Source organism: Crocodylus siamensis, chromosome 14 (assembly GCF_052110815.1).
Source record: "Crocodylus siamensis isolate JL-2025a chromosome 14, ASM5211081v1, whole genome shotgun sequence".
In the NCBI taxonomy this organism is placed as follows: Eukaryota; Metazoa; Chordata; order Crocodylia; family Crocodylidae; genus Crocodylus; species Crocodylus siamensis.
In genome coordinates, this window is record NC_143408.1 from 10,970,780 (window position 1) to 10,995,713 (window position 24,934).

The 24,934-nt window shown below is 45.7% G+C and overlaps 1 protein-coding gene across 3 annotated transcripts in view; it reads left to right on the forward strand.

The window, feature by feature from the left end:
* Window positions 1-24,934, forward strand: part of CERS4 (ceramide synthase 4) — an 80,279-nt gene that overhangs the window by 13,133 nt on the left and 42,212 nt on the right. For 2 of the 3 annotated variants that reach the window (XM_090027312.1, XM_090027314.1), the window contains exon 2: window positions 14,409-14,582. In XM_090027312.1, the coding sequence (XP_089883438.1) occupies window positions 14,410-14,582 (173 nt within the window). In that variant the 5' untranslated portion in view covers window position 14,409. Of the gene's footprint in view, window positions 1-12,816; window positions 12,835-14,408; window positions 14,583-24,934 lie in introns of those variants that run through there. The other variant, XM_090027313.1, reaches the window with a different exon arrangement.

The window sequence follows — 24,934 nt, forward strand, 5'->3', positions numbered from 1 at the left end:
TTACTGGACTGTCAATTTGGCATAAAAATATAAATGCCATACGGGGTCAGACAATGGATCCATCTAGCCCAATGTCCTGTATCTCATCATTGTGGAGATAGTGGGATATGGGAAAGGTTCATGTGAGGCTCTTGTCCTGTGACTGAGGGCACACCTTACACACTTGAGGGTACACAACTAGTCATGGACCAGCTATAGATGCAGGTCTTGAAGCTGGAAAGACATCTTGCCACTGACCCGGAGAATCCATCCCCCTGCTGAGCAGCATTCCCTCTAAGCTATGTGGTGTGCGTGGCCATGCAGGTGCACTCATGCTGCACCGTCAGGCACGTCTGTGCAGTCGTGCAGCTTAGGGGGAACACTGCTGCTGAAAGTATAGGGAGTGGTGGGGATGACAGATGCACCTACCTTGTGTTTGTCCAATCCCTGATCTAGGTCCTCTGGGAGATGGACTGCAGCTCCCACTTCTATGCTGTGGAGGTGAGTAGGGGTGCCAAGAAATACATCACTTGCCTTCAAGCAGGGGATGGCACCCCCCTCCTGGATCCCAGTGAACTGCAAGAAAGGACAAGAGCCTTCAACTTGGGTCTTTTATGCTTGGATCCAAATGATATTCATGCCTGCAAAGTCCTGTGGGAAACAATCCCACAAGTCAGCACTTGCAGCTGTCACTGCTAGAAGATCCTCCCACTCTGGCAGAGTTATCAGAAGCCTGTTTCCTGATACCCACCAACAAGTGTCAGGATATCAGTGGGCTGACAGTAGATTTCTACCATGCATTCTGGGATGTCATTGGATAGACATGTCCACTGTTTAGGCCGAGTCCAGAGGGTTCAGTATGATCCTCCTCTGGTTGTGCAGGAGGACCATATTGAACCTGTTGCCTCCTGTGAGCTGAGAAACTGGTGCCAAGTCTTGCTCTCTGCAAGGACTGCGGTATTGTGGGAAAGCCATCTCATAGCAGCTGGAGTCCATGCTGATGGATGTGATCAACTTTAATCAGAAGTATATAGTTTCAGGGTGCGCCATCACCAGCAGTCTGTACCTGGTTTTGGACCTCCTTGAGCTCACTTGCAGGGATGGTCTGTTAATTGCTTTCCTGTCATTTGACCTGGAGAAAGTGTATAACAGTATATGACAGGCACTATGGGCATTTGACTTTGGTACCCACTCCATGTGGTTTCCTCAGGTGCTGCATTCATCTAAGATGGGCACACTGCATGCTCCTTTGCTGCTTACTTTGGGAGATCGAGGCTGCCCTCTTTCTGGCATGCTCTATTGCCTACCTGTCAAGCCACTGCTCCACCCACTGTGGTGGTGTCTGACAGGCCTGGCCCTCCCATTCCAGCCACTGTCCCCCCACTTAAAGTGACAGCATATGCCAATGTTGTGACTGTGTTTTTTGTGAGCAGTGAGGGGGATGTCCAGTCTCTCTGACTGAGAACTGGGAAGGTCTCTGTGAAGAGGTTGAGGCACCACTACAGAGGTGGCACTGACACCTACCCAGCCTCTCCTACCATGGCCAAGTCCTGGTCATCAGTAACCCAGCAGATGCTACTCTGTGACAGAGGTGTGCTATCCTGGACACACCAATGCCTCTGGAACAGGCACTGCTGGCTTCAGCCAGCTGTCCTCTACCTTCCCACCAGTGAGGATGGTCAGGGCCTAAATGATCTGGTGAGCAGGGTGCCTGCCTTCTTCCTCCAAGCCTTTCAGTGCTTCCTTTTTGCTGCAGAGTGCCTCCCCTGACAGTGGCTGGCATCTGCTTTCCTGCGTCGGGTGGAGAACCTCAGCCTTGATCGGGGACTTTTCCTGTTGGACCTGGATTGCTTTGGATGGCATGCCCTGCCACCCTTCTACCGCAGCCTTGTCCAGGCCTGGTAGGCCTATGTCTCGCTGAGACCCAAGGACAGACGCCTGTGATTTCTTACCTTACTGTAGGAGTCCTAGTTCATAACTTGACTTTGAAGCAAAGGCCAAGCTGAGCTCTGGAAGCCTCATTGTTTCTTTGGTCCTGGCCTCAAGCACCTTTATCTGCCACTTAGACCTGGTGCTGCTGGTGGCCTGCCTTTTCTGTGAGGAGGTAGAGGAGACTCTCCTCCATGCCGTCCTAGACTGCCTCCACCTGCAGCTGCTTGTTGCTGCCCTCAGCACCTCCTTTGGCACGTTAGACATGGACTTCCCTGAAACTGCGTACATCTTTTCTATCCCCTACAGAGTGGTCAAGGGGGGGTATGGTCTTCCTGGCTAGGTTCCTGCTGGAGCGTGTCAAGATGGTGACTAAAAAGCTGCAGAAGCCAGCTTCCAGGGGCCAGCTCTGATTACACTTTCCAACTCTTCCACTTCCTAGTCCAGGCGCATGTCATATTTGAGTTTAGACACTTCACCTGCAGCAAAATAGGGACCAGTTTGTATCATGCTGTCACATACTAAAGTATAAGCGAGCTGGCTGGTGGTTTGCACAAGCCATGGTCCAAGGGGTAGCTGGGGTCAAAGCCAGATAGTCAGAGTCTGAGCTAGGGCTGAAATGCTAGACAGAGAAAGGTCAGGGAGCAAGCCAGGCCAGAAACCTGTGAGAACTGAGTCCAGCAATCTGAGACACGAGGTGGAGGTCAGAGTGTGAGCAGGTTCAGCAACAGGTGGTCAGATCTAGAGTCAGGGTACAAAGGCAGAAAAATAGCAGACTAGTCCAAGGACAGCAGAAGCCTTCCCATCTGGACAGGAAACAGGAAGCTCTATATACGAGGAGGCCATCCTTGATGGACTGGCCCAGGCTAACATCCTAAGGGATAGCCAGCACAGGTTTATTGCGGGTAGGTCTTGTTTGACCAATCTCATTTCCTTCTATGACCAGGTGACCTATCATCTGGACCAGGGAGAAGAGATTGATGTGATATATCTTGACTTCAAAAAAACTTTTGATCTGGTATCCCATGATCACCTCTTGGCCAGACTGGCCAGTTGTGGCCTTGGCTCCACCACGATCCGCTGGCTGGGAAATTGGCTCCGTGGTCGGACCCAGAGGGTTGTAATTGATGGCAGTCACTCATTGTGGTGCCCTGTGACCAGTGGGGTCCCTCAAGGCTCTGTCCTGGGACCCATACTGTTCAACATCTTCATTAATGATGTGGACATTGGAGTCAGGAGTGGACTGGCCAAGTTCGCCGATGACACCAAACTTTGAGGCAAAGCATCCACGCCAGAAGATAGACGGGTGATCCAGGCTGACCTGGACAAGCTCAGCAAATGGACAGATGAGAACCTGATGGTGTTTAACACCGAAAAATGCAAGGTTCTCCACCTTGGGAGGAAAAACCTGCAGCACCCTTATAGGCTCGGCAGTGCTACGTTGGATAGCACTACAGAAGAAAGAGACTTGGGGGTCATCATTGACCACAAGATGAACATGATCCTGCAATGCGATGCTGCGGCTAATAAAGCGACCAAAATGCTGGCGTGCATCCATAGATGCTTCTCGAGCAAATCCCAGGACGTCATTCTCCCCTTGTACTTGGCCTTGGTGAGGCCGCAGCTGGAGTACTGCGTCCAGTTTTGGGCTCCACAATTCAAATAGGATGTGGAGAAGCTTGAGAGAGTCCAGAGGAGAGCCACGCGCATGATCAGAGGTCAGGAAAACAGATCTTACGATGATAGGCTGAGAGCCATGGGACTCTTTAGCCTGGAAAAGCGTAGGCTCAGGGGTGATCTGTTGGCCACCGATAAGTTTATCAGGGGTGACCACCAGGATCTGGGGGAATGTTTGTTCACCAGAGCGCCCCAAGGGATGACGAGGTCGAACGGTCACAAACTCCTGCAAGACCACTTCAGGCTGGACGTAAGGAAGAATTTCTTTACTGTCCGAGCCCCCAAGGTCTGGAACAGTCTGCCAGCGGAGGTGGTTCAAGCACCTACTTTGAACACCTTCAAGAGTAAATTGGATGCTTATCTTGCTGGGATCCTATGACCCCAGCTGACTTCCTGCCCTTTGGGCAGGGGGCTGGGCTCGATTTCCCAAGGTCCCTTCCAGCCCTAATGTCTATGAAATCTATGAAATATAGGTGGGAGGATCCAATCAGGGGCCAACAGGAGGAAGCCTTTTGCTGGTGCGGCCCCTTTCCTTGCCACTCTGCCTTTCTGCATGAGTTGTGGCCTCATGGATGGCTGAGCTGGTGCTTGGTCCCTGAGCTCCAGGGGGTTCAGGACTGGGTCCTGATGTATCGTGAGCTATTGAGGGGGCCCCTTGGTGAAGTAGAAGATGGATGGCTGGTCCTTCATGTGTATACCCATGAGGGGCATTGGGGAGGGGGTTTCAGTCTCCAATGACATGATGTATATGTGGTTTGTTTGTTGCTAACTTGTCTCCTACTTGGTCCCTAGGAAGGCCACATACCTTAACACTTTCACCATTTGTTTTTAATACTTGTATAATGAAGTTTTAAGAGTCAAAATTTTATCTTGATATTGATGTATACCTACTTTGATATACAAGGTGCCCATCTACCCTGCTTTCTACTTTATTTCTCACTAACATGGCTAGCTATCTCTCTCAATAAAAGGTTATCTTCAAAAAAAACCTTAATTCATGGACTATCATGCTGCACCAGTTCTTTAAACCTGTTCCCTTCCAGCATTCAGAGACATAGGAAATTCTAAAATGGAGGTTGTAGCCTTTATGTTCGATGCCTACTGATGGGCCAGTACATGTATTTCTCTAATTATCTTTTAAACTTTGTTAAATTGTGGAACTTATTACCAGAAGATGTGTAAAGCAAGACAAGTTAATTGCACACTTTGTAACAAATAACGTGCTTTTGTGTGTTTTAAAGGTGTTTTGTAATAATTTCATTGTGCCTCTTGCAGTTCGCTTTATTGTGGCAGTTCTCTGTTATCAAATACACTGTAAAGAAAGTCTTGTAGAAACTTGTTCTGCTACTGCTTTGTTCAGTACTGAAGAGCCGAGAGAAACAGATCTGCCACCCACTGCCGGATCATCATCATGATACATGAGGGTAAAACACTAATTGCTGTTAAATTAATCAAGAAAACATTTAACCTCTCAGTCATTAGGATTGTTGCATAATATGAAACAAAGAATTCACAATAAAGAATTTATTCAACAAGCATTGTTGTCCTTCAGCAATTCTTTGTGGGGAAGCAGTCATAAGATTCTCAAATCAATTTGCCAAGTTCTTCAGTAAACAGTTCTTGGTCTACAGATTCTTTTTTCAATTGTAAATATTCATTAAGCACACAATTGACTATTTGTTTTACAACCTATGGAACTATTTTAACGAAGCTCCCAAGAGCCTTTGCTTATAATTTATGTACAGGAATTAGAGGAGGTGCTGCAAATGAAGCAACGTAATCATGTATTGGAAACAACAGTAATGATTCCCAATAAATGATGGCCATGCACACGTGGTTTATCTTCCTGAGATGAAATGAAAAATTGCATGTAAAATGAACTGTGTGTGCAGCATTTTTAAAGCCTCATAACTTGGCCAGATCAAAACTGTTCTTTTCCAAACCTGCTCCTTTTTGACATTTCAACTTCCATGTCAAAGACTCTTTAGTAGTAAGGCTGTTCAAATAAGGGGTAAGTAAAGAAGAAATGTAACTTTCTTCTCACTCAGGCTTGCAAAAAGCTACACCTGGGATAGAGACTAGGCTAGGCTAAAAAAAAATTAGCTTGAAAAGCTAAAAAGGTTGAGATCCATTGATATAGAAATTAATTATTTGCTTTTTCCTTTTTATCAGTACATAGTAGTACTTTTATGACTTTCTGTGGCAGGGGAATGGAATATGCTGTGTTGGGTTGGGTTTTTTTTGTGGGGGGGTGGGAATATATATGTATATATGCAGCATGTGTAGGAGTGAAGCCAATATTAATCCAGAAAATGTGCCTCAGGTATCAAAAGTTTGGGAACCACTGGCCTAGGCAGTGGACAACTCTTAGTATGGTGGTTACTGCACTCGGTGCTATTAATACTCTGTGACTGCAGATCAGCAGGGAACTCACTTCCTCAAAATTAGCAAAGAAAGTATTCTGGATCTCAGAGGGAAGATAAGGCCCAGATGATATAAATTGCACTGAAGGCTGGAGTTTTGCTAACATCAGCTTGGCAAACCAAGCTTTTTTTTTTTAATTTCTGCTGCTGCTATTGTTCATAATCTCAACACAAATGGCAGGACTGGGTCCAGATACAACCTGTCTGACCATAAGAGAAGCTGTAGTTTAGCGCCCCTTGAGGGAAAAGGCCCCTTCCCCCTCCAGAGGCAAGAGAGGCAGCCAAGTCAGGGATGCTGTGGGACACAGGCATCCAGCCATCTTCCCTCAAGAACTTAAAAAACTTTTTTGGAAAGAGAAGAAAAGGAACAGCCCATGCTGCTCTTACCAGACGAGATCAGACTGGAAGGAGGCAGTGCCCAGCAGCTCACACTGCCTCCTCTACCCCTCCTGTGAGCAGCGGGACAGTGTGCTCAGCCTGATGGAGGGTATTTATACCTGAAAGCTTGCTAAAAAGAATTTTTCTAACTGTTTAAGTTGGTCTAATAAAAGATACCAGATTTACCCAAAGAGCCTTGTCTGCCTTCTTCACTCCCCTCATTTGAGCAATGGGTCTGTCATTTCTTACTCCATTTCCCCCAACTGCAGCAGGCCTGGATTGCATAGTACCAAGGGCTCCTGGAGCATCAGGAGAAGTAAGAGTGAGGCTGTGGGCCTGGGATTTGTTTGAGTTCTCCCTTAGGGGTAAGCGAATGTGTCGTTCTATCTGCTTGCAGGTTTGGTTACAGCTTGTAGACAGTAGACTCTGCTTGTGAGCTGTGTTGTATTTGAAATGGAGGGCTGTCTGGGTGTGTTCTGTTCTTGATCTCTGACAGACAGTTAACCATTGAGCCAAATTGAGGAAGCAGAGTTGATCTAGCAAAAGACTTAAAGCCAAGCGGCCAGCAGCCAAACCAAGAAGTCAGCAAATAGATCAGAATATAGGGAAGTCTTGGCAGAGCACAGAGTGTGCCAGCCAGAGCAGGGCTGGGAAATCCAGTGATTGCCCTTCATGTTGAGACAAATAATTAACTACCATATTGCTGCTGAAACTAATAGAAACTAATTACACGGAGCTGAGAAAAATGCGTGCAAGAGAAGCTTAAATGATCTTCAGTGATTTTTTTTTTTTTTTCCTTCCAGTCTCTAGAGAATGAGGGCAAAGGTATGGCTAAGCAATAAAGAGATTGATATAAAACTTGATGGCAAAGGTAGAATAGCGAATGAAAATATGGATAGGAAAACATCACCACAGCTGCTATGGAAGTGAATTTTAACATTTATTGAACAAATATGCTCAGTCCCTACATGCTGAAAGAAATGTCACACAAAATCATAGTCCATTAGCCCAGCTTTTTAATAAATCTGCTAAACTGAAGGTGATAACATATGTTTGGACAGCAGCACGTGTAATAAAGTATAGTCCTGTTATTCTGACCTCAGCATTATTCAAGGTTTTATGTAGATTCCTACAGGTAGCGCATAAACCTGATTTTTCTTTTCTTTTCTTTTTTTTTTTTGCAGGGGGGAGGGGTAAGAGGGGTGTGGGGGGCAGGGTAAGTTGACCAGTTTTCTGGTTAGCAGTAATGTGGTTGATTTAATTTATCTGGACTTCAATGAAAACATTTGATACTACATGGAAAAATGAATTTAACAGTACAAGATAGGAAGTAATAGAAAAATGTTAAGTAAGGAATTGGCTAAGGGAAACCTGTCTAGCTGGGAGTTTACTAATGGATTTCTTATTCAATGATATGTCTTGGGACCAAGCATATTAAATGTTTTTATTGTTAAAAAATAAGTACATGTTAGTACAATTTGATGGTAACACAAAAATGGGAGACATAATATAAAGGAAGAGTGGAATATAATACTGGAGGAAATGGATGACATTGAGGACTAAAGTAATAGAAATGGGATAGATTTTAACAGTAGAAAGTACAATGTCATATACTTGAGTAGTAATAACAAGAATTTTGGTTATAAATTGGGGGCAAACTTAAGATTTATTAAATGAGGCTTTTCAAATTGTGATGAGAAGTGTATGTGTTGTCTAAGGCATTGGTAAAACTTCATCTAGAATATTGGATATAGTTCTGATCACCCACATTCAAAAAAGATGTGTTATATAGAAAAGGCTACTAGCATGATCTGAGGAATGGAGAGCTTATTTTAAAGAGGAGACTAAAGAAGCCAAGCTCTTTTAGTGTATCAAAATGAAGGTTTGAAAGCACAGGCCACTGGTAGGAGGGGTGTGTGGGGGAGCATGTGCCCCGCCTGAGATTGACCCCTGACTCAGCATCACTCAGGACAGGGAAGTTTTTTTTGCCATGCGGGTTGGCAGTGTGTTGCGGGTGGAGGGGGGGAGCACTAAGCAGTGAGGTTCTGGAACAGCCATTCAGTTGGAATTATGAGGCAATAAATGTACTGGTAACTAGTTTTAAGATGAAGCTGTATCGTTTTATGGAAGGGATTGTATAGTTTAGTTACCTGCAGTATCAAGGGACTGGATTTGATGATGGAGGACAGGGCTGTCCAGCTTCTGAGTGGTCAGGGCCATACCCCTTGTGCTGCATGCACTGTAGGCTGATGTTTCCCAATCAGTGTGCCGTGGCACAAAAGTGTGCTATCAGAAATACAGGTGTGCCTGGGAATTTTGCCATGGCAATGAGTTACAACAGGTATGAGGATGGGAATGCCTTAACAGGTGTGCCATGAAAAAACCTAACTAATGTAAGTGTGCCTTGGGCTGGAAAAGGTTGGGAAACATTGTTTTAGGCCACAGGCAACACTGTTCAGACTCTACCCCACCCCTGCTGTACAGTGCCAGCTGCACCCTGAGTTGCATTTTATCATATGTTCCCCGCCCTCTCCCATGCCATGTGGTTAGCACTCCCCCTGCCCCATGCTGCTGTCCCCATGCCATGCTATATGGGCTCCCAAGTGCCTGAAACACCCAGCTGTGGGTTTCCTCAGTCCACCTCTGCACTGGAAGCCAGAGGAGGCAGGGGGAGCTTGAAGACTCTCTAGTAGCAGGTGGTGGAGGGAGCTGCACCTAGACCAGGGGCCTCAGGTTTAGTCCTTCAGGGGCCACAGGCTGCCTGATGCAGGAGGTCCTTTCTGCTTCCGTTTCCTATATTTAATTGCTAGTCATGGATTGAGCAAATGTGAGGACACAGAAAATGGACATAATGTCAGGGTTTGGGAAGAAGCTGGAATCTCTGCACTGCCAGGTAGTCAGAGTCTACTGTAGAAGGATCAGAATGACCATAATAGGAAATGTATGAATTTATCACAGTTGGCAACACCTGTTGGCAATTCATAAATCAAGAGACCAAAATAGTATCATTCATTTTAAAGATATCTCATTAATTTTTGGTTTGTGTTTATCTGCTAATCTTGTTCAGAGGAGTGACAATGATACGTGTGTCAGTGGCTGGCCTGTTAGTATGAGGGGGGAGAACAGCAGAAAAAAAGACTTTTATGGGCACAGCTCAAATGACAACTCAGGCTGAAGGGGAGTTCTAGCAGAGGGCTGTAAGTAGGTGGTGACCATATACCCGGTTGCCTCAGACTGAGATGCCAGTAACCCAGGTATTTACAGAAGTATCTGAGCCCTTCTTTATCTTGCTCATGTTCACAAATACAGATGTACATATGCATGAACACACACACACACTCTCCCCAGTGTTAGGTCGGCTGTGGATTCTTATGTTGAAACATTTTTGGGTGGTATGGAACCATTAATAGTATTTGGGGGGCAAAGCCAAGACAAGCCCTTTTGGCCATTTGAGCTGTGAGGGAGCATAAGCCTTTTGGCTGTTGGCTGTGCTGCTGTCTCAGCAGAGATCTCAAAACAATTCCACTCTGAAACCTGAAGCACTGAAATAAGCACATCCACCATGTTGCTGGGGAGGGTAACAGTGATTCTGAACCAGAGTGCCGCCGGGTCCTTTGAAGAGTGCCGTGAGCAGATAAGTGCAGGCACGTGCTTGTCCTTGCCTGGCTAGTGCCTCACTCACACTGCCTAGCACCTCTGCAAGGAGGCAAGTGTGCAAGAAGTTGTAATTTAAAGATGGTCTCTAACTAAAGGGAGGTTGGTAACTGGGAGATGGCCCCTTAATTAAGTAGCTAGTTAGTGTGAGAGAGACAAAATATCTACAGAGGTTGCCTACTGCTACACAAATAAACTTTGTTAGTTCTGTCATTCACGTTAGTTTTTGAAATTGGGGGCCACGCAAATAACAAATGTTATGGAGGCGTGCCTGGAGTCCAACGCGGTGGTGTAATGGCATGAATCTGCTGGCCCTGCCCTCGGGGATCTGGAACACAAGGAGCCCAGCTGAGCTGTTCTCTGCAAAGTAATTGTAGAGGCCTTGCACCCTGCACAACAGAGCTCCTGTCCTTGGAGCAGTCTAGTTCCGGGGGCACCTTCACGCTTCCCTCTGTTTTAGAAGAAAATTAGAGAAGCTTTTTGCATTTAGTCTTTAATGTGGCAAGATGAACGTCAGAGTAATAAATAAATGCAAGTGGCCTAAAATATCAGGAAAGACAAAAGTCTTGATTTTAGTGGAACTATGCCACTTCACACCTCCAGAGGACCCAACCTGCTAGTGTTGAGAAGGTTTTTCCCCGCTGTGGCTGCATGGGTATGTGGCATGTCTAATATTTTTTATTCTATATTTATCTTTTTATGTTGCTGCCTCAATCTTTAATTTTTTTATTTTTTTCACTTTCTTTTACTTGCTAACTGAATGCTCAAGCTTTTCTTTGTTAGCTGGTCTCTAAACTCTTTCAGGCAGGGACTGTCTTAATATCTTTATTTTTAACATCTAAATAGGGCCCTTATTTCTGACTAAATCCCTAATGATAATGATAATGCTTTGATGTTTTTCATTGAGCCATTGGGCCTTTAAAGAGTTGACTAGCTTATGCCTTCTGGATGCCCCCAGCATGCTCCCTGGCAGTCCTGGAAGTGGGCCAGAAGTGCTTCTGGTCCACTTCTGGGTCTGCTGCTGAGCATGCCGGGGAGCCCCCCCTGCTTCTGTGGGACACTGCATGCGCCCCAGCATTGCAGCAGTCACAAGCCTCTGCTACCTAGAAGTATGCCAAAAAAACATTTAAAACTGTCTCTATGTCCAAATGGCTCAGATCTGATTCAGACAGATTAAAGGGTCCTCTGATTTCAATTTGGATTTGGAGATTCAGCCACCAAATCGCTGCCAAATCGAATCAGGGACTGAAGCTTTGCACAGCCCTATTGTTAGGTGTCAAACATGATTCACAAGACGCATCCAGTTTTCATATAGCAAACCATAGTGTTTAAACAGTGTACCCTCTTGCAGTCTTTCTCAGTTGTTTGCAACAGAAGAATTGCTGGGTTTTTTACTACTATTCTGTAGTCAAACAGTGAGTGGAAACTAAAAGTTGACATTTTCTCAGGAATGCCTCGAGTCTAAAAAGTTTGAGCACCAGTTATGTAGATGTTTATTCTGTACAGCTAACTTGTCTACCTATATTGCACAATACCTAACTAAGGTGAGCATGCTATTTGGGAGCTTGCCTGCACTTTAATGCTGCCAAATACCTGGGCTCATCTTCACTTGAACTTGTTAGTTGTAAAGGGTTTCTACTTTGCTTGAGAAACACATTTATTTAAACAGATCAATAACTGCAGGATCTTGGTTTGTCTCTACAAATTCTATATTTACACTCATAGATGCCAACTTCTGCTCACAGACCTGTTTCAGATACTGCCTAGTAGTGATTTAGAGGCATTTGAAGATTTAGCTCAACAGTCTCAAGGGCACAATAGCTTTTGCAGTTGCATGCATTTCTTTGCCTGGATTTCACAGGAGAAGCCTAGTTTAACTGTTAATGTGTGACATAGGTATTGTGAGAAGCTTCTTAAAGGATATGCATGGTGTCAACCTGTGAACTAAATAGTTTCTCAAACATAAAACTGTGATAAAAAGAGGCAAAGAACCTCTTTGTAATAAATCCTATTGGAAAGTGCATCTCAAACTTCACAAAAATGATTTTCTATGGCAGTAGCTCCTCTTCCAGTTGTCACTAATGTCCCATTCGTAACTTAATGCTTTGTGCACATGGGAAGATGCATTCCTGTGCCGTAAAGAGTTTAACAACTTGAGGTCAGCTTAGTCACTGGGAAAATCCTGTTTCCTTTTATAACCCTAAATGGCATGTATGCAGCCATTTAACTGCAGTTTTTGACACTTATGCTAAATTTCTGGACATCAGCTTGCCTGCAGCAACTGTGAATGCTTAGTAAGACTGCACTCCAGCTGATTAGCTGTGTGTCAAACTAGGATTACTTAAACAAATCTCAAAATTTTACTCACAGAAAAACATGCTAAGTTAGTCAGAAGCAGCCTAACTTTCAGCCATGGTTAGGAGCCTTGTACAGAGAACAGGAGACCTTGCTTCTAGGATCACATCACACAGTGCAGCTTTGAATCTGCATCTTGTCAAACTGTTCCTAAACTTGTTTGGTAGATTTGTAAGTACTACCCTTGTTGTTTTATGTAAAGCAGATGTAAAATTCAGTCTTTCAGGCAAGATTTTTTTCTATGAAATGAGGTTGCTCAAGATAATCAGTATAAAACAAAAAGATTTTATTTGTCTTTTACATGTAAATCACCAATCAATCTTAGATTGGCAGCTTCATAGTGGTTTGCGTGTGTGCCTGTGTGCAAAACTAGCATTGACAAAATATAAAAGAAATAAGGACCTAAAGGCCAAGGAGAGGCTGCATGTACAGATGAAAGGTAATATTGTTATTCGAACTTTGGGATGTACATCACGAATACAGCATTTTTCTATTTGTCAGTTGTTTGTTGTTTGGGAGTCCCACTAAATATGCTTTGAAATTACTAATGCAGGGGAAGAATGAGAACATTAAACAATAAACTGCTTGGTGCATGACACTGGGAATAATGACATCCCTGTCCTATTGAGTTTCAAGACATTCAATTCCATTTCAGTATTTTAGGCCTTGTGCCAGTAACTGGAAGTCAAACAATATCTGATGATAATTTGCAAGATGATTGCAAATTCACTGGGTGTTAATCTATTCCTACTCCTCCCCTCTCATAGTCAGGTTTACGCATGGCTCACGTTACTCTTAGCTAGGGTGACCACCTTTTCAAAATGGAAAGGCGAGACACATGAACACCTCTTCTGCCCCTCCCTCTCCCCCACCCTCTGCCAGTTGGCGGCAAGGCCAGATCAGAGCAGAGGCTGCCTGCTGTGGGCTCAGGGCTCCCTGCCCTGCTGCCTTTCCCTCGAGCCCTGTGCCAGCTGTGTCCCCCGTGCCTGCTAGGCAGCAGCAGAGGGCACACTCCACACTGCTGCTGCCCCCGTTGCTGCTAGGTGAGCAGGGGACGCCTGGCCAGCACAGGGCTCCCAAGGGAAAAGCAGCAGGGCAGGGAACCCCAAGCCTGCAGCAGGCAGCCTGCACCCCATTGGCATTACATAGGGGGTTCATGGGGGTGCACTTGCACTCCCTGAGAGTGTTGGTGCACCCCCTGACAGCCAGCATTCCCTGCTTAGGCAATAGGCAGAGGGGGCAGGTGGGAGCACTGGTGCCTCCCCTGCAAACATCAGCTGGGGAGTTGGGGCGCCAGGAGAAGCACCGCTGGCACTTCTGGGTGTGCCCCTGGCCCTTCTAGGCGTACTGCTGGCACTTCTGGGTCAGTGTGATCGGCCTCCCCCGAGTCACTGACTGGTTGCTGGGGGGGCAAGTGCCCCCACCCCCGACTCAGGAGGCACCAGTCACCCATGCTGGACCCACCCCTGCACCACACATAAATCTGGTGGGGCACATGCCCCCCCATGTCCTCTCTCTCTGGGGGTGCATGCCATGGTGGGGAGCTGCCCCACACCCCTGTGCCCCCTGAATGAGCCACCCAGGGCTCCATCCCACTCCCCACCTCAGGCCCTGTGCACCAACCTGGCTGGGCAGTGCACCTATCCCCTGACCCACTCCCTCCCTCACCATGTGGGCCTCGATTTGCCCCCCCACATCCCCTTCTCCCCATAGACTTACCTGCAGGGAGCTGCTCTCCATGCTACCGGGCTGTATTCCTGGTCACATGCATGTGTGTGGGCAGGAACACTGCCAGCCTGTAAGAGGAAACCTGGATCCCTGCACAATGCTGCGAATCCCAGAGTCATGCAGCCTGGGACTGGGGCTTGGTGTTCCCATTCCAGGACTGTCCCACCCAGTTAGGGATGGGTGGTCACCTACTCTTAGCTCCATAACCAGCTTTATTGACTGGTGCTAACTAGTTTGCTTCATGCTAGAATATCCTTGGCTCACTCTGATTTTCCTCCCCTCCAGGATGGCTCTGACTTTAAATGAATGGTTATGGCAGCAGGAGTATTGGCTTCCCCCAGGAATCAGCTGGGAAGACATGAAGGAGACTAAAGATATCAGTTATCCTCAGCCTCGACACCTCTTGCTCAGCATCCCGTGTGCCCTGTTCATGGTTATCATCCGGTACTACTTTGAAAGGTAAACTGGTTTCCCTTGTATAGGAAGACAGCTAGCAATTTGGAGCCTATGACTGGAATAGCTCAGGGGAGCCAAATCTTGACCCAAGGTATTTCTGGTGTGGCTCACAACTGCCCCATCTGTTTGAGAAGTAGCCCACAAAGGCTCCAGTTCTAAGGGTGTATTTACATGTCACATTTATACCAGACCAAATCTTTGGCATATCACGTGGTGTTAAAGTTAAAATGAGATGTGAGCAGTTGCACATTAAAGATTAATGCTATTTCTTGCCTGCACAGCTCTGACTTGCCACTAGAGGGCTGGCAACCAGAGACATGACTAGGAGCCAAGCAGGCACTTTCCCTGCTCTGGGTTTTGGGGGTGGAGGACTGGGAGCAGTGCATCCTGGGATTCTGAAGGACTACTCTTTTCTCATTTATCTCTATGGGGCAGACTGAAGTTACCCTACCATGAGCTAGGTAGGTTGGCCCAGAGTTATCAGTTGCCTGAAATGGTGTAAATTTGAGACACTCACAGGGCACTTAGCATGAGTTGACAAGCTTTAACATGCAGACAGTTGTATTTTAAGTGCTCTTAGTATGGTCAAAGTGTAATGTGTAATTTAACTCTAAGTGTGTACTGAGATAGATGTACATTGTTATTCACCGAGCATTGTAGTACACAGCAATAAACAGAGGGCCAAATATAAAGCAAATCATGCCTAGAAGGTCTCATTTGGATGGTCTCACTTTCCTCCTTTGATTCTGAATTAGTTGTTTGCTTATGCATTAGAGAAGCGCAGTATTATTTTGTGTTCTTCTGCACAGCATTGTCCACTATTGGGATGAGCACAACAGAAATAATGTTAGATTATCCAGGTAGTGCTCTGCTAAAGGTATGGTTTCAAAAATCCCATTACAAGGCATTGAAAACTTTTGAAACTGTTTTCTTAGGATTGAAAAGTTCTATGCTTGGTCTCTGTACCCCCAGTGAATTAATTTCTTTTTTGGATAGCTAATTCAAAAACTGCAGCTGTTTTCCAGCTCACAAGGGGTGTAAAAAGATAACTGGCTATTTTTAGGCAAGAAAACACAAAAAGAGCCTTATTGTGGGCTTTTAAATGTGGCTTTTCTAACTATATTACTAGAGGTGAAGCCTGGCTATGTTTCAATAAGTGTTGTGAAAAGGAGAGCATTTTGGACTGTGCTGTGGGAAGTGCTGTTAAATTTTAAAATGAGGTTTTTAATTACTCAGTACTGCATAGAATAGATGAATGTAGCCCTTTATCTGTGTGGCTGAAGCCTAACCCCCTCCACTGCTTCCAGCCAGCTTGTACTGCTTTACAAATGTGTTACAATAGCTCCAATCTTGTTAAAACTACTTCCCCCCCCCCACCACCTACCCACCCTCTGGGTGCCTTTTGGACAGGTAGATGGTCACAGTGTTGGGAGTGCTAATTTACTAGCTACCATTGTTATTCAAGACAGAAGCAGGCATCAGCTGATGTCCCACTTGTGCTACCATAAAAATGTTATGGCAGCACAAATGGTGACTAAATAGATGTCTCTACCTTTGTCACGCCACACCAGAGGAAAATCAGTGATGCAACAAAAGGTAGTTATAAATTCTGATGGTTTATTGTGGTGGTCACCTATGAGCTTTGTGGTAGGAGAGCGCAGGCAGACTGAGCTGCCCATGCTCTCCAGCCACCTGGGGCAGGTGATATGGGGACCAAAGGGCCCCTCAAGCCTCTGAAACACCTGCCCAGCTTTTCTTGCTTATAAAGAAGCACCCTGGGGAATCTGAGGGCACCTCTCCGTAAGTGGGAGAAGTCAGGGCTTCTTTCTTATGGAGAGACACCCTGGAATCTCTTGGAGCATGCCCTCATAAACAGGGAAGGCCTGCACAGATCCCAGCATGAAGGCACAGGACCAGGGAATCCCCAGCATCCTCTGCTTCCACACTGAGACCTGCTTACCCAGAGCCACCCCTGGAATCTGAGGTGGGTCTGGATAGTTGGAGGAACCAGGGCTTCCCTGCTGACTCAGACCTGCCCCTGGGATCTCCAAAGTGGGTCTAGGTAAGTGGGGGAAGCCAGGCAAGTGTCCTCAGGGCACTAGAGGCCCCATCCTATGCAGACTCCTAAGGCCATGAGAAAACACAGCGCCTCTTGTCCCACACCATCAGTGGGTGGGACAAGGGCGACGTGGGTTTCACCCAGTGAAGTGGATCTGCTGTGCTGTGACATAGCTGATCCACTTCATTCAGCGATGTTTCTTTCTAGCATCCATAACTTTAAATCTGCTTTGGTCTCCATAAACAGTGAAGCTTTGCAGTCCTGTTGGGAAAAGGTTGGTATCATTAGCCCCTTACAAACTGACTTTCAGGCACAAAAGGCAGAATTCCATTGCCCTTGCTGAACCTAAATAGTACTTTTCCATCCCTGTGAGTGGCCTTTTTGACACTTAAGTACACCTTTGCTGTCAATGCATACATCACAAAAATGTAGCTACGCAAAAAAACATGACTTACAGAAGAAGAAAGTCTTTTGATATTTTAAACCCAATAACTTATGACACTTATCCAGGAGGCAGGAAACCTGTGTTCTAGGTGTTCCTCACTCAGAAGGAGCTTGAACCTTTATTTCTTTGACTTGGCACCATAGTGCTCTAACCACTATACCAGTCTCTTCTCTAGCCCTCTTCTTGAAACTGGGCCTCTGGCAGCTAAGGAAAGAAGAGGAGAAGAGAACAAGCCAGAGGATTCAGACCTTCATGAGTTGGCTGATGCCGTGGAAGTGAGGCCTTGCTTCTAGCCTAGAACCCTGCTCTAAGTGAGTCAGAAATTTGCCCACCGCACTAGCCTCCATCTACTCTGTTTAAACACAAAGAGCAGTGGCTCACATTGAAAAGGAGCTCTAGAAAGTTCTGAATAATGCCTAACTAGTGACAGGGTGGTTAGTGGACTATGTTGAATGGTGAGAGGGACGCAACATCAAACTTCTGGAGGACAGTGTTAGCACCTGGGTGTCCCACTTTCTGCATGAGTGCTGTAGCCAATCAACCATGGGGACTAAAATAAAAGCACCGCTCCTGCTTTCTGTGATTTGCACGCAGTCTGCAGTATGGATGCATAGATGTGCACACGTAGAAGTAATGGAATCATAAACTGCGTGTAAGTGCCAGAAAGTCTTCAAACATGGCTGGAAACTGATATTTAGGATGCCTACGGATGTTTAGGGTCCTGCGTAAAGTGCCATGAGTTGAGGCCCCCTCCCTTGACCCAACAGACATTTGTACCCCCCTGCCCACCCCCTGCACGCTGGGGCTGTCAGCAGGGAAGAGAGGGGAAGAGGAGAAGCAGCATGGAGCTGCCAGCTGCTTTGAATGGCTAGAGCTGGGGGGTGGGGGGCAAGATAGAATGGAGCTCCCTCGCCTCATGGGTCCCCTGACAGCTACCCCGGCTGGGGTATCGGGGGGAGCTGGGCCGGACAGCGTCTCAGGGCAAAGGCACTCCGATCCATCCCGCCCTTCCCCAGCTCTGGCCATTCAAAGCAGCTGGCAGCTCCATGCTGCTGCTATTAAGAAGCCCAGGCAGGGGCTGGGGGAAGGGAGCCCCTCACCTCATGGGCCCAGCCCAGCTACCACCAATAACTCTGGTCAATACAGCTATCCTTGAGTGTGATAACTACATGAAGAAATATCTATAGGAGTTCACCCTGAGACTTTAAATTGTACCCACTGAACATTTTTTTAGGAGCGAACATCCTTAAGTACTTGTGTTGTCTCATCCATTGTAACTAGGAGAGGATCTCCAAATTCAAAAGGATCATGTGGTGAAGGAGGTTTTGCTTTGATAGAAAGGTTAATATATTTATCATGCTGGAGGTAACCTAAGCAACACAGGAAATTTGGAAATGATACAGAAAGTTGACCAGATAATATTTGTGTGTCGTTGTTAAAGTCCGTGCTGTCATATTTACCAGGATCATACACAGAAGTAAAGTTATTGTTAACAGAAATATTCCAAAATTCTGTACACTTATTTGGTGTACACTCGTTCATTTTTACTCCATCATCAGTGACAATGGCTCTAATTTGAACAGTGAGCTTTGGTTGTTGATTGTCATTCATTTCTTTTACAATTCTTTTCTGAGAGTTGAAAACAAATCCTCAGTTCCATTTTTATTTTTATAGGTGGGTGGTGGTGGTAAAGACTTGTTGGGCATGATTTGAATAACAGGGGGCACATCTATATGTGATGCTTTACTGCATAGTAGGCCAATTTACTGTGCAGTAAGTGTCACCGTCTACAGCACAGCAAATTGGTCTACTCCGGGGTTAATTTGCTACCTGCAGGAGGGTAGAGCAGGGTGGAAGAAAATCTGCTCCCAAGAGGGAGCATGTGTAGACATGCTTCTCAGTAGGCTTACTGCACAGTAGTTTTACTGCACAGTAAGCTTACTTCAAACTAACTGCATATGTAGAGTTGCCCAGAGTTTTGAAAACCATTAAGGGCCCTGATCTGGGTACTAATCCAGATAGTAATGAGCAAAGGGCATATTATCTAGGATGGGGGTGGGCAAAGTCTGGCCCACGGGCTGAATGTGGCCAGCAGTGGTCTCCATTTCCCAGCAGGCCCTACTCACGTGGCTGGGGCCAGTTTCCAGTTCCATATTTAGAAATATGACTACATCCTGCTTGCCACCAAACAACTACGAGGTAAACAAACTATTCTAACTTTTCTCTAACCCTAACCTGCATAAAATGAACTGTTTCAAACAGAAGATTTTACCACACCTTTAACTCTCCTATGAAATATGAACTGTCATTTCTACCTAAGAGAACATTTACAGTCTTTTCTCCTTTGCCTGCAGAAGGGTGCTTGTGCCCAAAAGCTTGCAATTACATTTTTTTTTTGCAAAAATCTAGTTGGTTTATTAAAAGATATCACCTCTGCTACCAAGATGTATGGATTAATGTCATAGGTTGCTTAGGTATCCAATTGTCCTTCATTGTCATGCATTAAGTAGAAGATTTCATCCCTAATTGTAGTGGGAATTATCCATACCCACTATTCTCCTGGTTTGGCAAAAAATGTATCATTAGTTACTTTAAGAGCAGTGCTCTTAAAGTATCACTATCTTTTAATTTCGATATTCCCTATCATTGCTTTAAAGATACTTTAAACCCAACCATACTTTTTTGGTAGTAAGTCTAGATTTTTGTTTAATAGCCATTATTGAATCAGTTTTTATACATTCTCCCGCCATTAAAGCAGCTTGCTTAGCTTCTAAGTCAGCTTTGTTGTTCCAATTACCTGACTGTCCAGATTTTTTGTGTGTGTACTTTAACTTTTGTGAGAGAAGTTTTGCCTGTTCTTTGCTTTTTATGTTTTAAAATTTTAGCTATTAATACATGATAACTAGTGAAATTTTCTTAGTGCCCACAGTAAACTTTTCTTTCCCATTCTCCCAGCCTGTTAAAGCAGACGCTACCCATTGTGAATCAGAAATCAGATACAGATCTTTATCTAGATGTGTTACCTTAAATGCTTGAATGATTCCAGTCATTTCAGCAAACTCAGCAGAGTTTATGTAAGCATCTTTTCTCAGTGACCTTTTCAGATATAGGATTAATTAGACCAAAACCTGTATTTGACTTCTTTCCTTGATTAAAAAGCTGAACCATCTATAAAAAAAAAAAAGTTCATAATTTTCTCCAGGATTGGACATATCCCACTGAAATCTTTCTTGACATAATGTTTGGGGGGGTTCCCTTGGAAGTGGGCATTCATGTATTTTCCTTCTAAATTGAATCCTGCCTCTGCTGACAATTTGCATTATTTTGCTCCATCCCAGACAGATCCTCTCTCAGCCAGGGCTAATTAGGATTAGAATCTTATTCTTTCTGTCTCCCTATGTCACTGAGACGGGGCTTGAATTTTACTGCTACCACCAGTCCCTGCTTAGCTTGGAGTTGTTCTTCTAACACAGATTTTTTTTCCCTTCTGCAGTCCAAATAGAAGCTTTCATTTCATCAAGCTCATTTTCTAAATGGTGAAATTGTTGTTCAGCAAATTTATGTTGACATTTTCATATCAGTCTTGCATTTGCTAAGGTAGTAGCCTGCAATGCACAGTTAAATTAAGGAAGCCTGTGTTGTAGCTAGGGCCTGCTGTAATTCAGTCACTGTGCTATCTGTTTGGGCTAATTTCTCTTTGAACTGGCTTAAGACTGTGATTAGTTCTGAGCTCTCTTTACCAGCACACTATATAGTCCTTGAACCAAACCAACTTTTTGCCTTTTGCTGCCCCTTTTTTTTGACAGTTTGTTTTTTAACCAGGGTTTGACTCTTGGGGGGCGGGGGAGGTCTGCAAAAAAAAAAAAAATTGACTGGGGTTGCGGCTGTGCACACAGGTTCCCACCAGTACTGCGGGGCTGGGGCAGCCAGTAGCAGCCACTGCTACTGTTACCTGGCCTGCTTAGAAAGCCGTGGGACTGGCCAGGGGCTGTGTGCAGTGGCACGTGGGCTCTGGCCTGTTGCAGATGGGGGGAGGGGTGCTGACTAGCCCTTGGGGGGTTCTCATCTCTTATGGGGGGTCCGGCCCCCCTGAGCTCCCCTGTAATTCAGACCCTGATTTTAACAACATTTGGTTTTTCATACTCTGTGGCCATGTCTGCACAAGACGCTGAGCATGCAGTTGTTGCTCCGCAGTCATTTAGTATTGCATACACAAGTGCTAAATGATTGCACGGTAACCAGCATTACCGTGCAAGTGTCCCCGAATGGCTTCCTGGTGACACTGACTGCACAGTAATAACGAGTTACTGTGCAGTAAGTGTCTGGTGTAGACGCAGCCTGTCTGTTCAAAGCCAGGAGTGGATCAGGTTCCTCATCCTGGGAGGCATCCCTTTTCCAGTAAAAGCTTCCTCGTGAGGATATGTACTGCTGTACTTCCTGTTTCACAGTTAGTGGGAAACCTACTTTCACTGAATGAGTAACTTCCATGGTAGGACAGACACCACCGCTCAAGTTTTACACCCTAAATTTTTCCTCACAGAAACACAAAGTCTCAACCCCTGGCTTCTGGTTCAAATATAATTATTTCTTTCTAAAGATATCCTTATATAGGGCATCAAGATGCAGAGGAGCCCTCTACCCCCAAATTGTTATATATAACGTAACATAAGACACTCCCTTGCACATCCTGCTCCCCGGAGATGAAATGAGAGAACAGATAACAAGTGGCAGTAGTTCAAACAACCACTGAAGGTACAATATAAGAGCTGATATAAACTAGAATGGAGTTATGCCAAGAGCCCTGGCCTGCTAGTTCCCACTGTTACACTTACAGACTATTACCTACTGTGGGTTAGCTCTCCCCTGCACAGTGCCTCTGGGTGGGATTATAGCTGGGACCCTTACTTTCACTGGTGTATTTCTTTTGTGTCTTGTTTGCCCTTGTCTTGTCTTTGTGACAGAGAATCCAGCTGATTTGAATTCGTTTCTCTGGACCTGTGGCTGTTGCTGAGTGATGGCAGATATTTATCACTGCTTCTATTATCAGCACTTGGCAGCACAAATGGGACCAACTGAGAAAGAAGGGCAGCCAGAAACTACCCAGACTCAAATCTAAAAGACTGCTTCTCTTCACCCACTCCGCCCAGTGGTGGGAGGTTGATTCATTTCAGTCCCTTTGCTGCAACAAGTTCAAATGATGTAATGCCACAACATGGTTAATAATTCCTCCAGTTTGTGCAGCAATCAGCAAATTCTGAGAGCGTGCATCTTGATTGTAACTCCTGATTTAAAGGCACAACTATGAGCAGGTGAATACCTGCTCTCTGATTTATCCCAGCTATGATTGTAGATTGTGTAACTTAAACCTTTGTATTTTTTTTCCTTTTAATACTCTTACAAAGCTTTGGGTGTTGATGTGATTTGGAGGAGATTCGGCCTGATTTGGTGGCTGAATCTCCAAATCCAAATTGAATCAGGAGACCAGTTAAAAGGTCCAAATTGATGTGAAGTTATCCGAATTGATTCGGAAAAGATTCAGAGAGTTTCTGCAATTCAGGCAGTCCCTACTGGCTGCAGCAGGGAGCTGGACCTGGACTCCCTGCTGGTAAGTAGGGGATGGGGGAGAGGAGGCTGGAGGAGGGGACCATGGGGGAATCCCTGCCAGACCCCATCCCCTGTCTGCTTCCCCAGCCCCTCTGAGCACCCCCGACCTCTGCCTGCTCTCCCAGCCTTGTCCCTCCTATGGCTGCCCCAGCTGGCCCCAGCTCCCAGCTCTTTAAAAAAAAAAAAGTCCCCACTCACCAGCTGCTGCCAAGCAGGGGGGCAATCCCCACTGCCCCATGCCACATTGGAGGGCTCTGCCATGAGCCCCCTGACCTCTGCCCACTCTCCCAGCCCCACCATGGCTGCCCTGCCTGCCCCAGCTCCTGGCCTTTAAAAAAAATAAAAAGCCCTGACTCACTGGCTGCTGCAGCAGCCTCAGGGCTTCTGGGGGCTCGTGGCAGAGCTCCCCCACGCAGTACGGGGCAGTGGGGATCACCCCCCCATCTGCAGGAGCTGGTGAGTGGGGTTGTTTTGTTTGTTTTTTTTTTTAAAGAGCTGGGAGAGTGGGTGGGGCAGCCGTTGAGAGAGGGCAGGGGATGGGACCTATTCAGAGATCCGGGCAAATCAACTCAGGACAGTGATTTGAATCACTGAATCGAATCAAATACTAGCCACTTCACACAGGCCTACTGTTACGTTCTTCCTGGTTCCAGCCCTGAGTCATGCTTTATCACTGAAAAGGGCACAAGAAAGTTCCATCAAAATGACAAGAAAGTTCAAAAAAAGTGACAAGAAAGTTCCCTTAAAGCTGCAGACCTTGGATTGAGTGTACACTTTTTTGTAGCCCTGTGATTTGAGCCTGTTTTATTTCTGAAGCTAAACAGTGGTAGGCAGAGTTGTTACTTGGATGAAAGACTGCAATAGACACCTACAGATTGCAGAATCTGTACCTGTAATCTGTAGGAGGATCTCTTCAACCAGACTTCTAGCTAGGAAGAGAAAAGTAGGGTATAGAGGGAGAGAGGGTGAACAGTGCTGTCCTGCAGAGGTTTGGGAAAGGAAAAAACAACTTTCACTTCAACTTTGACTTCAAGCAAAAACACCACAAAAATCTGAGAACCACCTGCTTTTTACTGGGATATAAGGATGTGGAAGGGAACAGGGACAAAGAACAGTTCTAACCTACTTTGCCATGAAGTTTATAACCTAAGACACCAGCATAAAATTTTGCTCTCCAGAGAGATACCAGCTGGAACCATTGACTGGTTCAGATGTGGTCAGTGTGCAGCATGCGTGCTACAAATGGCATAGGCAGCCTGGGTGTGTGGTATGCAATATGTCGAGGGGGAACAAACAGCACCGTGGCAGATAGGGCAGGGAGAAAAATGCAACACACTAAATGGGGTAAGGAGTCCAGAGAAGGAAGAAAAAAGCAAAGCAACAGATTGGGTAGGGACTATGGGTCAGGCAGTAGAAATGAGAGTAACAGACTGGGTGGGAAATGCAATTGGAGTGGCATTTGTGGAGGGTGCCAGGCTAATTTGTGGCATACTGGCCAAAAAAGGTTGGCCTTACTGATCTCGTTAATTTGCTCCTAAGTGCCCCTATAGCCCAGCACACAAGCAGCTGGAATGTCTGTTTCTCCTTCCTTTCTGCTGTTACTCCCCAGGAGATAACAGACAGTCACCAAGGACTCAGCTAAGTAATGGAAGCAGGGCAGAGACTGGGTAAGTGCTCAGAGTGCTGCAGACACTCCAAGGGAGCAGCTTTAGGGGTGCTGGAGAAAAGGTGGTGCCCTGTCAAATCCTCAGTGTGACCTGATAGTATTGCATACTGTTTAGGGACACTGTGCTATGGAAATGCATTTTATCTACATTTTGTCCACAGTGCCTACAGATCTCTGTCTATTGAAGTGAGGGGCTGAGTCTTCCTCTCTGGAGGCACTTTTACACATGCTTCAGGGGTAGGGGGAGCCACTTGAATTAGAGTGGCTCCAAGAGCCACAACGCACCGCATTCCTCGTGCATCAGCATCCCCACACTTCATAATGGCAGTGGGGGTGCTTGAACTAAAACTCGTCGATTAATCGAGTCTGCTCTGTCGTGTTGTAATTACAGTACATTGGAGTAGCCTTAACGTATGTGTATAAGCACCCTAAATTTCTAGCCCCATAGGCCAAATGGCATAGCTGATGGCTAGATTTCCAGATAGATAAATACATTTCCAGCTCCACAAGCCAGATGGCATAATTGATGGATCCAGGTGGCTAGATTTGGCCTGCAGGCTGTACATTTGACACTTCTGCCC